Raw genomic sequence first — 16,193 nt, 5'->3', positions numbered from 1 at the left:
GAAATTCAGGCGATATCTCGCTTATTTTTGAACCAAACTTGCGTTATTTGGCCTCATTTTACGCAGAATTTTACGCAAAATCTAAAATTGGTATCAAAATTTATGTACGCCAACAAATAACCGAGTTGTGGCCGTTTAAAGTTTCGGATGTTTGATTTTTATTTTTCAAAGTTAAAAAGCGCGATATCTTTGAAACTACAACAGATAAGAAGAAACGGTTCGCGTGGTTGTTTTTCTCGCGAGTTTTTACATAAGAATCGATAACAAGGAAATTTATAAAGAAAGTTTGACAAAAATTTAAAACATTTGTTCTATTAACCCTCTAATTCAAATCAACTTTTGCTGATAACAAGTATCCGGGGATTTCCAGATTTACGGATTTTGGCGAGTTGCGCAAAATTTTGTTTTTCAGTTGTGATAACGTAAAACCACTCTATAAATTACAAAACATAATTGTACACCAACCTTGTCTTATCTAAAATTACGTAAACTGGATCAAGATCGATATAAAAGGGCCAAATTTTATTACCTAATCCGCTTTTATTATCAACATGTTGTGGTTGATGATACTGTGCTTTTCTTTGGTCGGCGCCGACCTTCCAGCTCTTGTAAAAAAAATCAACTCTGAGGCCTCTTGGAAGGCGAAACTCCCATCGAACGCCACCATTCGAAAAACGGGCTTTCTGGGTCTTCACCCAAACCCAGATTTCCGCGTTCCTGTTAAAACCCACAACACTGAAAGAGCGATAATTCCTGACACTTTCGACGCAAGAGACCGGTGGATGGAATGCAGAGAAGTTATCGACAATATAAGAAACCAAGGACAGTGCGGTAGCTGCTGGGTAAGTAAAATCAAAGAATTCCACCCCCAAAAAGTTAAATTTTGGTACAGGCGTTCGCAGCAGCTGAAGTTATGTCCGACAGACTTTGCATTCAAAGCAACGGCCAACAGAAGTTCCAGTTTTCTCCTCAAGATCTCCTGTCTTGTTGTGAAGAATGTGGAAAAGGTTGCGGGGGTGGTTTTACGTACCTCGCTTTTATGTACTTTAACAGCGATGGGGTTGTTTCTGGAGGAGACTTTCGACAGGAAGAGGTGGGTACCACTGAGTTTTACTCGTTTTTAGGGTGTTTTCAGGGCTGCAAACCTTACGAAGCGACGGCCTTTCTCTACAACACCACCCCAAAGTGCAAGACTTTGTGCACCAACTCCGACTACAAAACTCCATTCGAAAACGACAAGAATTTTGGTACCAAAGACATTTATCTGCTTCTTGAAAAAAACGTCGCTCAGATCCAAATAGAAATTTTGACCAACGGTCCAGTGCAAGCAAGTTTTATAGTTTACGAAGACTTCTTTCTTTATGATTCCGGTAGGTACCACCAACCATTAGGGAAAATCACAAGAAAAATTTGTAGGAGTTTACAATTATGTTAGTGGAGGAGTGGTCAGTGGCCACGCTGTCAAAATAATTGGATGGGGTACCGAAAACAACGTTCCTTATTGGTTGGTGGCGAACTCGTGGGGTCCTGATTGGGCGTTGAAAGGGTACTTCAAGATAAGAAGAGGTACCAATGAGTGTGGAATTGAAGAAATGGTACTTGCTGGAACTGCTCAAGTTGGGTCTTCCGGGATGAGAATTGTGGCATCGAATTTAGGGGTAGTACTAGCGACGGTGGTGTATTTTTTTATGTTTGAATGAAATAAAATACAATAAAGGTACACGAGGGTAGATAATATAGCGCCATCTACCCGCAACTGATCGAATTAGATAACCATTCTTGGTCTTCTAACTTGTTTAATCAATCAAATATAGACTTATCTATGCACAAATAGGTCTTTTTTTTCCTGTTATCACTTAGGTACTATCATTTTCGCCGCACATCACCTTCCTCGCCTTAAAAATGAACACCCTCATCCTCTTCTGCTCGTTTCTTCCTCTCACCGCGCCGCTTTACTCCGACCAAGACTTCATAAGAACCGTCATTAGCAAGCAATCTAATAAGAATTTGTACCGGTCCAAACAACCAGTGGTTGTCGTCATCAAAGAAGAAGTGCCCAAATTCTTCGACGCTCGAGAAATCTGGCCCTTTTGCGACTCCTTACGAACAGTGAGGAACCATAAAATGTGCGGCGCTGGATGGGCATTCGCTGCCGTCTCTACTATGAGTGATCGTTTGTGCATCCAGACTAAAAAGAACTTTGAGTTTTCCCCTCAAGAATTAGTGTCGTGTTGTGAGAAATGCGGCGGTTGTGATGTTGGTAATGCGAGCGAAGCCTGGAAGTTTTGGATGGAATCCGGGATAGTTTCCGGGGGAGATTACGATGGATCCTTTCAAGTAATACAGGGGAAAGTTGGTACTTGTAGTAATCGAAGTTTGCAGGGGTGCCAACCGTACTCTTCCGACAGTGCTCGTTTTGGGGAAGCACCCACTTGCGAAAAACAGTGTCAGAGTGGTCACAACACCACGTACATCGCTGATAAGTCCTTCGGTGCTTCTTTTTATGTCATTGAAGGAGGGGCCCAACAGATCCAGCTGGAGATTTTCAAGCACGGACCGGTCCAAGCCGGACTTGAACTCTACGAAGACTTCTTCACTTATAGAAAAGGTTTGTTTGGTTGGTAGTTGCGCAATTTTCAGTGTTTTTTAGGGGTGTACCGCCGGAAGAAGACCTCGAGGTACGTGGGGTACACGTACGTGAAGATCTTGGGGTGGGGTAAAGAACGCGACACTCCTTTCTGGTTGGGGGTGACTTCCTGGGGCTCCGACTTTGGATTCTTCAAAATTCTGAGAGGGAGAAACGAAGCTGGGATCGAAGGAAACGTAGTGGCGGGGTTGCCGAGGGTTAATCGCCCCCAGAGACAATCGGTGGTTGAAAATAGGGCCTTCAAGAAGCGAGGGTGTCTCCTCCTGTTTATATTCTGTATTGCACGGTTCTGGATCTAATCTAAGCTACGACGTGCGTTTCTAGTCCGAGTCGTCCCGGAATCAATTTTTTCTTGGCACGGAGACAAGTTATTTGCATACATTTCGTATCTTTTGTAAATATTGCACCTTGTATTTGTTTATTATTATTTATTTAAATAAAACCACAAAACGGACGTCATCACGATTCTGATAACTTCAATAGTTTGAATCTGATAAGTGTGTAGAAACTGAGAGTTTTTTATCAGTTATCTTGTCATTAGATTAAATCAAATCACTGCCAAAGAATGTTTCGTGTTCTTCTCGTGGTTTTAACTGTGTTTTTCGTCCAGATTATTCAAGCCCAGAAGGAAATTCCAAGTTCTTTCGATGCTAGAGAAGAGTGGTCTTATTGCAAGTCCATCGGTCGGATAAGAAACGATCTGAAATGTAAAGCGAATTGGGCGTTCGCCGTTGTATCAACAATCAGTGATATAATTTGCATTCAGTCTTATGGGAAAAAACAGATTGAGTTGTCTCCTCAAGATTTACTGTCGTGTTGTGTGAATTGTGGTACTTGTGATTACAGTGATTTGGATGCTGCGTTAAATAACTCGTTGAGTGCTCTTCATTACTATGAAGATGAAGGGATTGTTTCTGGGGGTGATTACGGTTCCTCAACTCCTGTAAGTTAGTAATTTCACCTCTGCTAATTAATTTAGGGGTGTTTACCTTACTCCGAAGCTACAGCTCTTCGAGAAAAAATTCCAGCTTGTCCTCAGCGGTGCCAAGATGGTTCTTCCTTTCATTCCAATAAAAATTACGGGAAGAAATTCGAGTTTGTTTTTAATAATGTGAGTGAAATCCAAAGAGAAATTATGAATAACGGACCGGTGATAACCGGATTTAATTTCTATCAAGATTTTCTTGACTACAAAGGGGGTAAGATGGTTTTATTTTCTTTATTTTTTTCTAGAATTTTACTTTTAGGGATGTATTTGTTTAACTGGTCAACCGAAAATACAAAACTGGGGTTTACGTATGGAAAAATTATCGGATGGGGACGTGACGAAGGAATGCCTTATTGGTTGATTGCAAACTCATGGGGTACCGAATGGGGTGAAAATGGTTACGTGAGGTTTGTAAGGGGTACTGATGAAAATCTCGTTGAAGACTGGATAATCGCTGTGAGGGGGAATGGGGTGACTGTTTTTAGTTCTTGGATTATTGTCATTAGTGCTCTATTTTTTCTATTGTAATATTTATTGATTAACTTGTAATCTCTCAATCGGAACATTAGAGAATCTTACAAAACAATAAGCCCCTGAAGTAGGCAGCCAACAATACAACAAGTCGGAGAATCTGCAAACCGTGCGCTAGTGCTAAAAATTTATTTGTATTTAAATATGTATCTTATTAGGTGGGTCAAATAAAGTTTAAGCATAATTAATTGTCGTGGATACTTTTTGGGGCTGAGTCTAAAAAAGTCTTATTTCAGAGACTTAAATGAGTCAGAAGAGCAGCAATTTTTGGGAGCTTAGAGTCAGAGAGCCTCAAAAAAGCGATTTTTCTAAATTTTTTCTTGAAAAGACCTTTTACTTTATCAAAGTAAAAATTTGTACATATAATACGGTAACTTTTAGCAGTGTTTTAACATTTTTTATTTGTAAAAATAATTATTTTGGAAGCTGCTGTAGCAGATCTCTGTACTTCTAAAAAAGACGTCTTGCGGTGAGCACATTTCAAGCTGGATTATTTAAAATGAAAAAACTAAAAACATTTCGTTAAAATAATGTTTTCTTTTTGTAATTGATCGAAGGAATAAACGAAATAATAGTTTTTAACAAAAAGGCGGCTTCTGAAAAAAATATATCAATTTTTGACCTTAAATGGTTTATAAAATGAAAAATATTTATTGCTGAGATAAAACCTTTAATTAATTTCTGAAAAATATACTTGAGAAGCTTGTGTTAAAATTTGGGACTGATTGGTTAAGTAGTTTTTGAGAAATCTTGCTCACCGACTTTAGAAACACAGTTTTGAGAAAAGCGCGTTTAATATTTCGAAAACATTTCTAAAAATAAATTTAAATTTTAAATTAACATCGAGTCGTCTAATTCAAGGCCATATAATTAACACTCCATCTCTTTGGCAGCTTCATATACTTAAATATATGGACATCACGAAAATATAATTTGAAAATTTAAAGCAGACTTTTGACAAGATAAATTTTCTCTAAGAATTTATTTTTTCCGTAAATCGTAAATCCGAGAATCCATTAAATCTCTGATTAAATCTCAACTGTGAGAGTTTTTATCTTTTATCTCTTCTCGATATGAAACGAAATCACTTCACAAATCAACGTGACAATGACTCGTCTACACCTCGCGTTTTTCTCCGTGCTCTTCATCCATACAATCCAAGCCCAGGAGGCAATTCCAAGTTCTTTCGACGCCCGAGAAGAATGGCCTTACTGCAAGTTCATCGGCAAGATAAGAAACAGTCTCAAGTGCAAAGCAAATTGGGCTTTCGCGACGGTATCGGCGATCAGTGATATGATTTGCATTCAGTCTTATGGGAAAAAACAGATCGAATTGTCTCCTCAGGATTTACTGTCTTGTTGTGAAAATTGTGGTAATTGTGATTACAGTGATTATGTTGGTGGTTTGAATAACTCAATAACTGCTCTCTATTACTATAGAGAAAAGGGGATTGTTTCTGGGGGTGACTACGGTTCCTCAACTCCAGTAAGTTTTTTACCATCAAAATTACTAATTAGTTTAGGGTTGTTTACCATATTCCGAAGCAACAGCTCTTCGTAAAGAAATTCCAGCATGTCCTCAACAGTGTCAAGATGGTTCCTCACTTCATTCCAACAGAAATTACGGAAAAAGATTCGAGTTTGTTAACAACGAGACGGACATTCAAAGAGAAATTATGAAGAACGGACCGGTTATCACCGGATTTCAGTTATATCAAGATATTGTTCAATACAATGGGGGTAAAGTGATCGTATGTTGTTTATACTTTTCTAAAATTTTTCTTTTAGGTGTGTATCAGTTTAACTGGTCAGCTCAACATACAAAATTGGGCATTACTTATGGAAAAGTTATTGGATGGGGTATTGAGAATGATGTACCTTATTGGTTGATTGCAAATTCGTGGGGTACCGAATGGGGTGAAAAAGGATTCTTGAAGTATGAGAGAGGTACAGATTTAAATTCGGTTGAGGGCTGGATAATTGCCGTGAGAGGGAATGGGGTGTCTGTTTTCTGTTCTTGGTTTGTTGTTATTACTGCTCTATTTTTAATAAAGTTTTTGAATTAACTTATTAATTTACTTGTAACTTGCTGAAAATTGAATAATCTTCGAATTGGAAAATTAGAAAACTTTGAAGGACATAAGAAAGATCGCAAAAATCGGGAGTAGGCAGCCAACAATACAACACGCCCATTGATGATATATTTCTAAAAATTCAGTTTCTTGTTCTAAAACTTTGGATTTTGGCAGGCTTGTCAAAAGAAGTAACTTTACTCCATCAATTAACGAATTTATGAAATTTATTTTAGAATCTTGGAATTTTTTAGTTCGTTCTATAAACAAAAAATTCTAAAAATTCAGTTTCTTGCTGTAAAATTTTGGAATTTAGTAAACTTAATAAGCATGTTAAAAGAAGTAACGTCTCTAAATTTCATTCATTTCCTCCATCAATTAACGAATTTATGAAATTTATTCTAGAATCTTGGATTTTTTTAGTTCGTTCTAAAATCAAAAATTTCTAAAAACTGAGTTTCTTGTTCTAAAATTTTGGAATTTAGCAGACTTAATAAGCATGTTGAAAGAAATAGTATCTGCAAATTTCATTCATTTACGCCAAAAATTAACGAAATTACGGAATTTAATCTAGAATCTTAAACATTTAAAGTTTGTTCTATAAACAAAAAATTTTAAACATTCAGTCTTTTGTTCAAAAATTTTGGAATTTGGCAGACTTAATAAGCATGTTAAAAGGAGCAGCGTCTCCAAATTTTATTCATATACTCCATCAATTAACGAATTTATGAAATTTATTTTAGAATCTTGGAATTTTTTAGTTCGTTCTATAAACAAAAAATTCTAAAAATTCAGTTTCTTGCTGTAAAATTTTGGAATTTAGTAAACTTAATAAGCATCTTAAAAGGAGTAACGTCTCTAAATTTCATTCATTTCCTCCATCAATTAACGAATTTATGAAATTTATTCTAGAATCTTGGAATTTTTTAGTTCGTTCTAAAATCAAAAATTTCTAACAACTGAGTTTCTTGTTCTAAAATTTTGGAATTTAGCAGACTTTATAAACATGTTGAAACGAATAGTATCTGCAAATTTCATTCATTTACGCCGAAAATTAACGAGATTACGGAATTTAATCTAGAATCTTAAACATTTAAAGTTTGTTCTATAAACAAAAATTTTTAAAAATTCAGTTTTTTGTTCAAAAATTTTGGAATTTGGCAGACTTAATAAGCATGTTAAAAGGAGTAACGTCTCCAAATTTTATTCATATACTCCATCAATTAACGAATTTATGAAATTTATTTTAGAATCTTGGAATTTTTTAGTTCGTTCTATAAACAAAAAATTCTAAAAATTCAGTTCCTTGCTGTAAAATTTTGGAATTTAGTAAACTTAATAAGCATGTTAAAAGGAGTAACATCTCTAAATTTCATTTATTTCCTCCATCAATTAACGAATTTATGAAATTTATTCTAGAATCTTGGAATTTTTTAGTTCGTTCTAAAATCAAAAATTTCTAAAAACTGAGTTTCTTGTTCTAAAATTTTGGAATTTAGCAGACTTAATAAGCATGTTGAAAGAAATAGTATCTGCAAATTTCATTCATTTACGCCAAAAATTAACGAAATTACGGAATTTAATCTAGAATCTTAAACATTTAAAGTTTGTTCTATAAACAAAAAATTTTAAACATTCAGTCTTTTGTTCAAAAATTTTGGAATTTGGCAGACTTAATAAGCATGTTAAAAGGAGTAACGTCTCCAAATTTTATTCATATACTCCATCAATTAACGAATTTATGGAATTTATTTTAGAATCTTGGAATTTTTTAGTTTGTTCTATAAACAAAAAATTCTAAAAATTCAGTTTCTTGTTCTAAAATTTTGGAATTTAGTAAACTTAATAAGCATGTTAAAAGGAGTAACGTCTCTAAATTTCATTCATTTCCTCCATCAATTAACGAATTTATGAAATTTATTTTAGAATCTTAGAAATTTTTAGTTCGTTCTAAAATTAAAAATTTCTAAAAACTCAGTTTCTTGTTTTAAAATTTTGGAATTTGGTAGACTTAATAAGCATGTTATAAGGAGTAACGTCCTTAAATTTTATTTATTTACTCCATCAATTAACGAATTTACGAATTTTATTCTAGAATCTTAGACATTTATTTAGGTTCGTTCTATAAACAAAAATTTCTAAAAACTCAGTTTTATGTTCTATAATTTTGAAATTTGGCGGTTTTAATAGACATATCAAAAGAACTAATTTGATATATTGACTCCACTGTAATGAAATCTGGAGTGAGCACAACGAAATAAAAAAAATCGAAACTTAAAAAAAGGATATAAGAAGTACGAATTCTTTTTTTCAAGGAACCCAAAATTTTTTTCAAACGACCTTAATAATACATAACAATGGTAATAAAAAGCTTCGTTTAGTTCAACTTATTTATCATTTTAAATGAACTTAATTAAAATGAAACATTTCTAAGTATTTCGTAAAAATTAAACCACCAATTACGATAACAAACCAAGAAGAGAAAACACCCCCAGAACTTCTTTGCACAGCAATGATCCAATTCTCAACCAAATTTAGATTTTTACCCCGCACAAATCTCACGTACCCATTTTCACCCCATTCTGTACCCCACGAGTTTGCAATCAACCAATAAGGTTCTCCATTTTCACTTCCCCACCCAATAATTTTTCCAAAAGTGTAGCCAAACTTTACATTTTGTGTTGTCCAGTTGGTTACATACACCCCTAAAGTGAGAAATTACAAAAAAAACAATAAATAAAATAAGAGCATCTTACCCCCTTTGTAATCAAGAAAATCTTTGTAGAAATCAAATCCGGTGATAACCGGTCCGTTCTTCATAATTTCTTTTTGGATTTCTGTCACATTATTAATAACAAACTTAAATCCATTTCCGTAATTTTTGTCGGAATTAAAGGGTGAATTATCTTGGCACTGTTGGGAACATGCTGGAATTTCTTGGCGATGAGCTGTTGCTTCAGAGTATGGTAAACAACCCTAAATGAATTAGTAAGTTTGATGTTAAAAAACTTACAGGAGTTGGGGAACCATAATCACCCCCAGAAACAATCCCTTTTTCTTCATAGTAATGAAGAGCATTCATCGAAGTCCTGACAGCAGCATCGATACTACCATAATCGCAGCCACCACAGTCCGCACAACAAGACAGTAAATCTTGTGGAGACAATTCGATCTGTTTTTCCCCATTAGACTGAATACAAATTATATCACTGATCGTCGAAACCGTCGCGAACGCCCAATTTGCTTTGCATTCAAGATTGTTTTTTATCTTGCCGATGGTCTTGCACAGAGGCCATTCTTTTCAGGCGTCGAAAGAACTTGGAATTGCCTCTAGGTTCGTCAGGATGATGAACACCGCGAGAAACGCGAGGAGTAGACAAGTCATTGTTGCGTCGATTTGTGTAACATCGAGAAGAGATAAAAGATAAAAACTCTCATTGTTTTGTGTTTTAATCAGAGGCCTTATCGCTGATTAATGGAAAATGTGTTCTCAGAAGTGTGAGCAGCTTCAAAAAATAAATCTGAGATAGTTTAGCTTGTCAAAAATCTAAAATTGAACTAAAAATTGACGTAAAACAGTCTCTTAAAAATCGCTCTTTTACGGACTCATTGAAGTCTCTAAAATGAGTCTTTTTCGGACTCAATTTTAAAAAGTTCCCAAGACAACTAATAAAGAATAAACTTTATTTGATCGAATAAGGTACACAAATATGAACAAATTTTTGCGTCTGTAAGTAAATCTAACACCATTTTCTTCGTCTTTTGAAAATTTTCTTAAGAATTCAGCATTTTATGAAAAAAATCTGTAAACATTGCTGTTGAGCAGATGAGTCCGCAAAAACTTTTTAGACACGTGTTACAAACAACATTTTTCAATTAAAACTTCCAAAAACATGAGAACCTTTTGGAACTGAGTCCGAAAAAGACTTATTTTAGGGACTTAAAGTGTCCGTAAAACAGCGTTCTCCAAAAAAAATTTTTATTTTTAACAAGATAAAGATTCTCTAAGAAGTCATTTTTTTCGTAGGTAAACTAGATCCGAAAACACAATTTCCTGGATTTAATGATAAGACCTCAAATTAAAGTACAACTTTATGGGTTTTTATCTTTTATCTCTTCACTAGATGAAACGAAATTACTACATAAAGCAAAGTAACCATGACTCGTCTACACGTTGCGTTTCTCTTTGTGTTCTTCATCCATACAACTCAAGCCCAACAGACAATTCCAAGTTCTTTCGACGCTCGAGAAGAATGGCCTTACTGCAAGTCCATCGGCAAGATAAGAAACAATCTTAATTGCAAAGCAAATTGGGCTTTCGCGACGGTATCAACAATCAGCGATATAATTTGCATTCAGTCTTATGGCAAAAAACAGATCGAATTGTCTCCTCAAGATTTACTGTCTTGTTGTGAAAATTGTGGTACTTGTGATTACAGTGATTTTTCGGATGGCTTGAATACCTCAATAAATGCCCTTCGTTACTATGAAAAAAAAGGGATTGTTTCTGGGGGTGACTACGGTTCTTCAACTCCTGTAAGTTTTTTACTATCAAAATTATTAATTAGTTTAGGGTTGTTTACCATACTCCGAAGCCACAGCTCTTCGCCAAGAAATTCCAGAATGTCCCCAACAGTGCCAAGATGGTTCCTCACTTAATTCCCACAAAAATTACGGGAAAACATTTGAGTTTATCAATAATGTGACGGACATCCAAAGAGAAATTATGAAGAACGGCCCTGTTATCGCTGGATTTTATTTCTTGCAAGATTTTCTTGATTACAAAGGGGGTAAGATTGTTTTCTGGCGTTTATTGTTTTCTGGAAATTTGCTTGTAGGGATATATCAATCCAACTGGACCAGAGAAAATCCAAATTTGGGGCTCATTTTTGGAAAAATTATAGGATGGGGAAGTGAAAATGGAGAACCTTATTGGTTGATTGTAAACTCGTGGGGCACTGAATGGGGTGAAAATGGTTACGTGAGATTTGCGCGGGGTGAAAATCTAAATTTTGTTGAAAATTGGATCATGGCTGTGAGAGGGAGTGCCGGGGGTGTTTTTTGTTCTTGGGTTGTTATATTTGGTAGTTTAATTTTTAACGCAATATTTAGGAATGTTTCATTTTATTAAGTTAATAAACAATAAATAAGTGAAAATAAACGAAGATTTGTATTACCATTGTTATTAAAGTCTTATCACTAAATCCAGGAAATTGTGATTTTGGAAGCATCAGCAGGTTGTTTTACGGAAAAAAAGAATTCTTAGAGAAATCTAAAATTCTTTACGCGTTTGCAATCTGTTCAATTTCCACTTACAGTTAGATAAAAATACTTTTTTAAAGTACGCTCTCAAAAATAGCTATTTTACGGACACATTTAAGTCCCTAAGTCTGCTAAATTCCAAAATTTTAGAACCAGAAACTGAGTTTTAAGAAAATTTTTTTATAGAACGAACTAAAAATTTTTAAGATTCTAAAATAAATTTCGTAATATTATTTAAATGAATGAAATTTGCAGATTTTACTCTTTTTGACATGTCTATTAAGTCTGGCAAATTTCAAAATTTTAGAACAAGAAGCTGAAATTTTAGAAATTTTTGTTTTTAGAACGAATTAAAAATTTCCAAGATTCTAGAATATATTCCGTAGTTTTGTTAATTATAAAAGTAAATTAATGAAATGTGGAGACGTTATTTCTTTTGACATGTCTATTAAGTCTGTCAATTTCCAAAATACTAGAACACAAAACTGTGTTTTTAAAAATTTTTGTTTATACCTAGAACGAACAAAAAATTTCCAAGATTGTAGACTAAATTCCGTAATTTCGTTAATTTTAGGAGTAAATAAATGAAATTTGGAAACATCACTACTTTTAACATGCTTTTTAAATCTGCTAAATTTCAAAATTTTAGAACAAGAAACTGAATTTATAGAAATTTTCGTTTATAGAACAAACTAAAAATTTCCAAAATTGTAGACTAAATTCCCTAATTTCGTTAATTTTGGAAGTAAATGAATGAAATTTGGAGACGTTACTCTTTTTGACATGTTTATTAAGTTTGCTAAATTCTAAAACTTTAGAACAAGAAATTGAATTTTTAGAAATTTTTTGGTATAAAACGAACAAAAAATTTCAAAGATTCTAGAACAAATTCCGTAATTTCGTTAATTTTAGGAGTAAATAAATGAAATTTGGAGTTGTTACTTCTTTTGACATGCTTATTAAGTATATCAAATTCCAAAATTTTTTAACAAGAAACTGAATTTTTCGAAATTTTTGTTTATAGGACGAACGAAACATTTTTAAGATTTTAGTTTAAATTTAGTAATTTTCTTAATTTTAGGAATATTTCAATGAAATTCAGAGACGTTACTCCTTCTAACATGCCTATAAGGTATGCTAAATTCCAATATTTTAGAACAAGAAACTAAGTTTTTAGAATTTTTTTTATAGAACGAACTAAAATGTTCCAAGATTCTAGAATAAATTTCGCGTTTTCATTAATTTTTAGAATAAATGAATAAAATTTAGAGACGTTACTTCCTTAGATATGTCAATTAAGTTTGCGAAATTTTAAAATTTTAGAACAAAAAACTGAATTTTCTGCAATTTTTGTGAATGTAGCGAACTAAAAATGTCTAAAATTCATGATTAGATTCCGTAGTTTCGTTAATGTTAGGAGTAAATGAATGAAATTTGAAGACGTAACGTTTTTTAACATGCCTACCAAGTCTACCAAATTACAAAATTTTAGAACAAAAAACTGTTTTTTAGAATTTTTTGTTTTAGGAAAAACTAAAAATTTCCAAGATTTTAAATAAAATTCCGTCATTTCGTTAATTTTAGAAGTAAACGTATCAAATTTAGAAACGTTACTTTTTTTTACATGCCTATTAAGTCTTCCGAATTCTAAAAGTCTAGAACAAAAAACTGAGTTTTTAGAAATTTTTGTTGCGCGCGACTCTAAATCCACCTCTGTGTATTTCGCAACCAGACAGTGATGTATAATGGGTTGCATACCTTGCGCGCAATAAAAATTGTTCTCACTCTAAACAGAAATCTGTAAATCCGAATTATTACAAGAGGGCACTAAATACACCACCAAACTAAGGTCACTAGATCAAATTGTCTGTTTTATAAGGTACCGCTGTTAGTGACAAAAAGAAAGACAACGATATCTTCTGTCTATCTCTACATGCGCACTAAATTTTGTGTTGTTTGTGTGGACACATTGCTTTATGAACTGTCAATTCTTGTCAAATATCGTTTGTAATAAAATGGTTTGAATGTGCGATTTCTCAACACGAATCGTTATGCTGTATTTGTTTCCTCCGCCGTAAGTAAATACTATTTGACGTTTTATGTACGACGACTTTCCACTAATTTCAGAAAACTCCAAATAGAAGGTAGATGGAAGCCCTATCGAAGCCGACAATCATTGTGACATTGGTTAAGCAGTACGTATTGGGGGAATACTAAAGTTGGTTTTTGTATATGAACCCTTGAGTACTTCTTATAAGGTTATGGAATTTTGTACCTGTTAGTTTACGAATTCCGTGAACTAAATTTAAATAATGTTCCCCCAATTTGTCTTCAATCGCTTTTGTGTTTCAATAGCCCCAATACCAACATGAACTTCTTGCATTCAGGCGAATAACTCGTTCATCTTATTGTTAATATGAGTTGAAAATCAAATCTATGGGCAAGAAAATGGCAGAAGGATTACATCACAAAACCTGCGTTATGAACAGAAATGTTTCAATGGCCTAAAAAATAAGCAAAAATCTTGTAAAGTGTAAGTTTGTCGGCCTCACCGGGAAACGTCATCAAAATGTGTTGTAGGAACAACTGACTTGCTACCCTAATCTAAAAGAGGCACCTCATAAAACAGCAGAGGGACAAGATACAGTCATTGCACTGAACACTGCAGATACACAGCCTCAGGAGGGAGATACAACATCGCTTTCAACATCAGCGGCAGAAGATGATTGGCTTGAAGCCACTGCTGCTTCCTCATAATGAAAGGGAACACTGAAAATGCAATAGAACAAGAAATACACATAAGAGAGGCAAAACAGGTTCTACAGTTCTAAGTGGCGTACGAAGGTCCTTAAACACATGGGTGCTAACTCATAGCTATACATTCATGGAGAAAATGTAGTAGAATAAAAGATTTGATTAAAATTATTTTATTGTCGTTGAGTTAATATGCTGCACTATTTCTTTGGTTTTTGGATACAACGTTGAATCTTCATTTTACCTGAAATTAATCATTGATTTTCTTGTTACTTCATAAGAAAATCACAAGGTTTCATTGCAACAATCTGTATTTCAGTGTTGTGCACCCTCAAGTTGTTGAATATTTTTCCACATTCAAACTTTTCAACTATTATACTCTTATTAGTCATTTCCTCACTATACGCGTTACTTGCATTTTCCATGTATGTCAGTCCTAATGCTTTTTCTTCTTCTTTAGGTCTTATAATTTTTATATTTCTCGCTACAGTTCACAACATATAAAGAATTTATAACACTTATGCCCTTACTGTATACAGGTGGAATCGTTGAAACACTGCCAAAGACAACGCTATAGGCTCAAACACATGACTCGCACTTCAATGGGATTGATAGTAATGTTGGTTTGCTCACTCACTTCTTACGTATTCAAATGGTCTCCTGTAGTGTTAGAAATAGATTTAATTTTGTATTTTAGGGTGTTAAATAATTTTGCCATAACCTTAATATTTGCTCCTGATATTCGTTTTGTTGATGTTGATGATAATTGCAGTTGTTCTGTATTAACTCAATCAAGATCTTAAACATGTACAAATTTGTAAACTCTCTCTTCTTAATAGCGCTTGAAGAATATCTCATGTACTTCATTTTCTGCTCATGTATTTGCTACTTCCATTTATGCAATGCTTTCTCTCAGTTCCTTTTACATCACATCATTATTAACACATTGTCTGCATAAGCTACAATATAAAAAGTGCTGATAGCATATTCTAATTAGGGCGTTACTGCATACAAGTCGAATCGTTGGAGATTAGAAAAGACAGTGCTTGAAGTCCGAGACCGTTTCTGAGTGTTGCACCTCCTTAACGTGCTAAAATGGAATCGGTTCTAATGTCGGTTCGCTCACCTCTTACGTATTCACATAGTCTGTTATAATGTTGGAACCAATTTTCTTTTTGTACCCACGGTTTATTTAAGTGTATTTTAAACAAATAAATTTAAGATAACCTTACATTTTGTCAATGACAAATTTTACGTCAACAATTTTATGACAATTCCCTAGAATCTTGCGTCTCGTTCTAACCCATTGATTTATGGACTCTGTCTGTCTCTCTTGAATTGCGCACTGAAAACTAACAGCGGTACCTTATAAAACAGACAATTTGATCTAGTGACCTTACACCAAACATTTTTCTTTGTGTCTTTCTTTATTAATTACGTTTCTTTCGTTGAGCAGTAATCGAAACAAAAGCATCTAAACTAATTGTCTCGACCTCCCCGATCGTCAATAAACTATCCAATAGTCAATTAAATTAGCGCGTATAATAAAACTGATGATCTGACCCTCTTGACACCCCGCGGTCGTAAACTTCATCTACATAATTCATTGATCGTATTTTAATTGGAATTCAAACACGATACGTGTCTTATTTGTCATTATATCCCTACAACGCCAATTATATTCTCCACTTAAAGATGATTAATTGTCTTGTTTACATTAGTTAACGATCTTTTTCGAAAGATACTTTTCTTGGCCTATGAAAAAAAAATCAGGTCAGCGAAAATACCAACTGACAATGCGAGTAAAAGTTATGAAATAAACGAGTGGTTGCGGTAAGTACATATATGAAGCCGCTTAATCTCCAAGATATGCGACCAGATTACCGACAGAGGGCGCACGCGAAGTCCGGAAGATTAGCGTTGTCCGTGTGTCGCCTCGA

The 16,193-nt window shown here is 34.1% G+C and overlaps 6 protein-coding genes and 2 long non-coding RNA genes across 10 annotated transcripts; 6 read left to right on the top strand and 2 right to left on the bottom strand.

The window, feature by feature from the left end:
• Positions 1 to 525: 525 nt before the first annotated feature.
• Positions 526 to 1,831, top strand: LOC148171024 (cathepsin B-like cysteine proteinase 4). 2 transcript variants are annotated; one of them, XM_088041057.1, is made up of 4 exons: positions 526 to 842; positions 893 to 1,093; positions 1,136 to 1,370; positions 1,417 to 1,831. In XM_088041057.1, exons 1-4 carry the CDS (start codon positions 552 to 554, stop codon positions 1,698 to 1,700), a joined length of 1,011 nt encoding a protein of 336 aa, XP_087897183.1. In that variant the 5' UTR covers positions 526 to 551; the 3' UTR covers positions 1,701 to 1,831. The 2 variants fall into 2 exon arrangements, with proteins under 2 accessions (XP_087897183.1, XP_087897182.1); XM_088041056.1 differs by having other exon boundaries at positions 893 to 1,370.
• Positions 1,832 to 1,902: 71 nt separating this feature from the next.
• Positions 1,903 to 3,001, top strand: LOC148171023 (cathepsin B-like). The gene is made up of 3 exons (XM_088041220.1): positions 1,903 to 2,337; positions 2,383 to 2,608; positions 2,651 to 3,001. The coding sequence occupies exons 1-3, from the start codon at positions 1,903 to 1,905 to the stop codon at positions 2,944 to 2,946; spliced, it is 957 nt and encodes a 318-aa protein (XP_087897346.1). The 3' UTR covers positions 2,947 to 3,001.
• Positions 3,002 to 3,202: 201 nt separating this feature from the next.
• Positions 3,203 to 4,354, top strand: LOC148171022 (cathepsin B-like cysteine proteinase 3). Of its 2 annotated transcripts, none has more exons than XM_088041218.1 (3): positions 3,203 to 3,590; positions 3,627 to 3,846; positions 3,895 to 4,354. In XM_088041218.1, the coding sequence occupies exons 1-3, from the start codon at positions 3,213 to 3,215 to the stop codon at positions 4,161 to 4,163; spliced, it is 867 nt and encodes a 288-aa protein (XP_087897344.1). In that variant the 5' UTR covers positions 3,203 to 3,212; the 3' UTR covers positions 4,164 to 4,354. The 2 variants fall into 2 exon arrangements, with proteins under 2 accessions (XP_087897344.1, XP_087897345.1); XM_088041219.1 differs by having other exon boundaries at positions 3,203 to 3,594; positions 3,655 to 3,846.
• Positions 4,355 to 5,264: 910 nt separating this feature from the next.
• LOC148171021 (cathepsin B-like cysteine proteinase 3) lies at positions 5,265 to 6,246 on the top strand. Its single transcript, XM_088041659.1, has 3 exons — positions 5,265 to 5,651; positions 5,689 to 5,905; positions 5,954 to 6,246. Exons 1-3 carry the CDS (start codon positions 5,274 to 5,276, stop codon positions 6,229 to 6,231), a joined length of 873 nt encoding a protein of 290 aa, XP_087897785.1. The 5' UTR covers positions 5,265 to 5,273; the 3' UTR covers positions 6,232 to 6,246.
• A 1,363-nt stretch (positions 6,247 to 7,609) lies between these two features.
• LOC148171020 (cathepsin B-like cysteine proteinase) lies at positions 7,610 to 10,397 on the bottom strand. Its single transcript, XM_088042283.1, has 18 exons — positions 10,380 to 10,397; positions 10,286 to 10,310; positions 10,098 to 10,176; positions 9,954 to 10,010; positions 9,815 to 9,903; positions 9,699 to 9,772; positions 9,566 to 9,668; positions 9,251 to 9,534; positions 8,994 to 9,213; positions 8,694 to 8,942; positions 8,536 to 8,623; positions 8,460 to 8,463; positions 8,319 to 8,328; positions 8,275 to 8,277; positions 7,960 to 8,018; positions 7,812 to 7,821; positions 7,742 to 7,769; positions 7,610 to 7,652 (listed from the first exon to the last, which is right to left on the bottom strand). Exons 1-18 carry the CDS (start codon positions 10,395 to 10,397, stop codon positions 7,610 to 7,612), a joined length of 1,443 nt encoding a protein of 480 aa, XP_087898409.1.
• LOC148171019 (gut-specific cysteine proteinase-like) lies at positions 10,311 to 12,700 on the top strand. The gene is made up of 11 exons (XM_088042282.1): positions 10,311 to 10,773; positions 10,811 to 11,027; positions 11,076 to 11,353; positions 11,447 to 11,470; positions 11,556 to 11,625; positions 11,755 to 11,782; positions 11,886 to 11,988; positions 12,214 to 12,244; positions 12,383 to 12,392; positions 12,581 to 12,631; positions 12,691 to 12,700. The coding sequence occupies exons 1-11, from the start codon at positions 10,396 to 10,398 to the stop codon at positions 12,698 to 12,700; spliced, it is 1,200 nt and encodes a 399-aa protein (XP_087898408.1). The 5' UTR covers positions 10,311 to 10,395.
• Positions 12,701 to 13,353: 653 nt separating this feature from the next.
• Positions 13,354 to 14,380, top strand: LOC148171018 (uncharacterized). The gene is made up of 3 exons (XR_015770412.1): positions 13,354 to 13,573; positions 13,627 to 14,032; positions 14,080 to 14,380. It is a non-coding gene; the product is annotated as an uncharacterized LOC148171018 (long non-coding RNA).
• A 422-nt stretch (positions 14,381 to 14,802) lies between these two features.
• LOC148171017 (uncharacterized) lies at positions 14,803 to 15,201 on the bottom strand. The gene is made up of 2 exons (XR_015770441.1): positions 14,975 to 15,201; positions 14,803 to 14,913 (listed from the first exon to the last, which is right to left on the bottom strand). It is a non-coding gene; the product is annotated as an uncharacterized LOC148171017 (long non-coding RNA).
• Positions 15,202 to 16,193: the final 992 nt, after the last annotated feature.

This window comes from Gnatocerus cornutus, chromosome 7 (genome assembly GCF_029298725.1).
Source record: "Gnatocerus cornutus isolate USDA-ARS CGAHR chromosome 7, icGnaCorn1.1, whole genome shotgun sequence".
NCBI lineage: Eukaryota > Metazoa > Arthropoda > Insecta > Coleoptera > Tenebrionidae > Gnatocerus > Gnatocerus cornutus.
The sequence above is the reverse complement of the archived record's forward strand: the minus strand, read 5'-3'. Positions and strand labels throughout refer to the sequence as shown.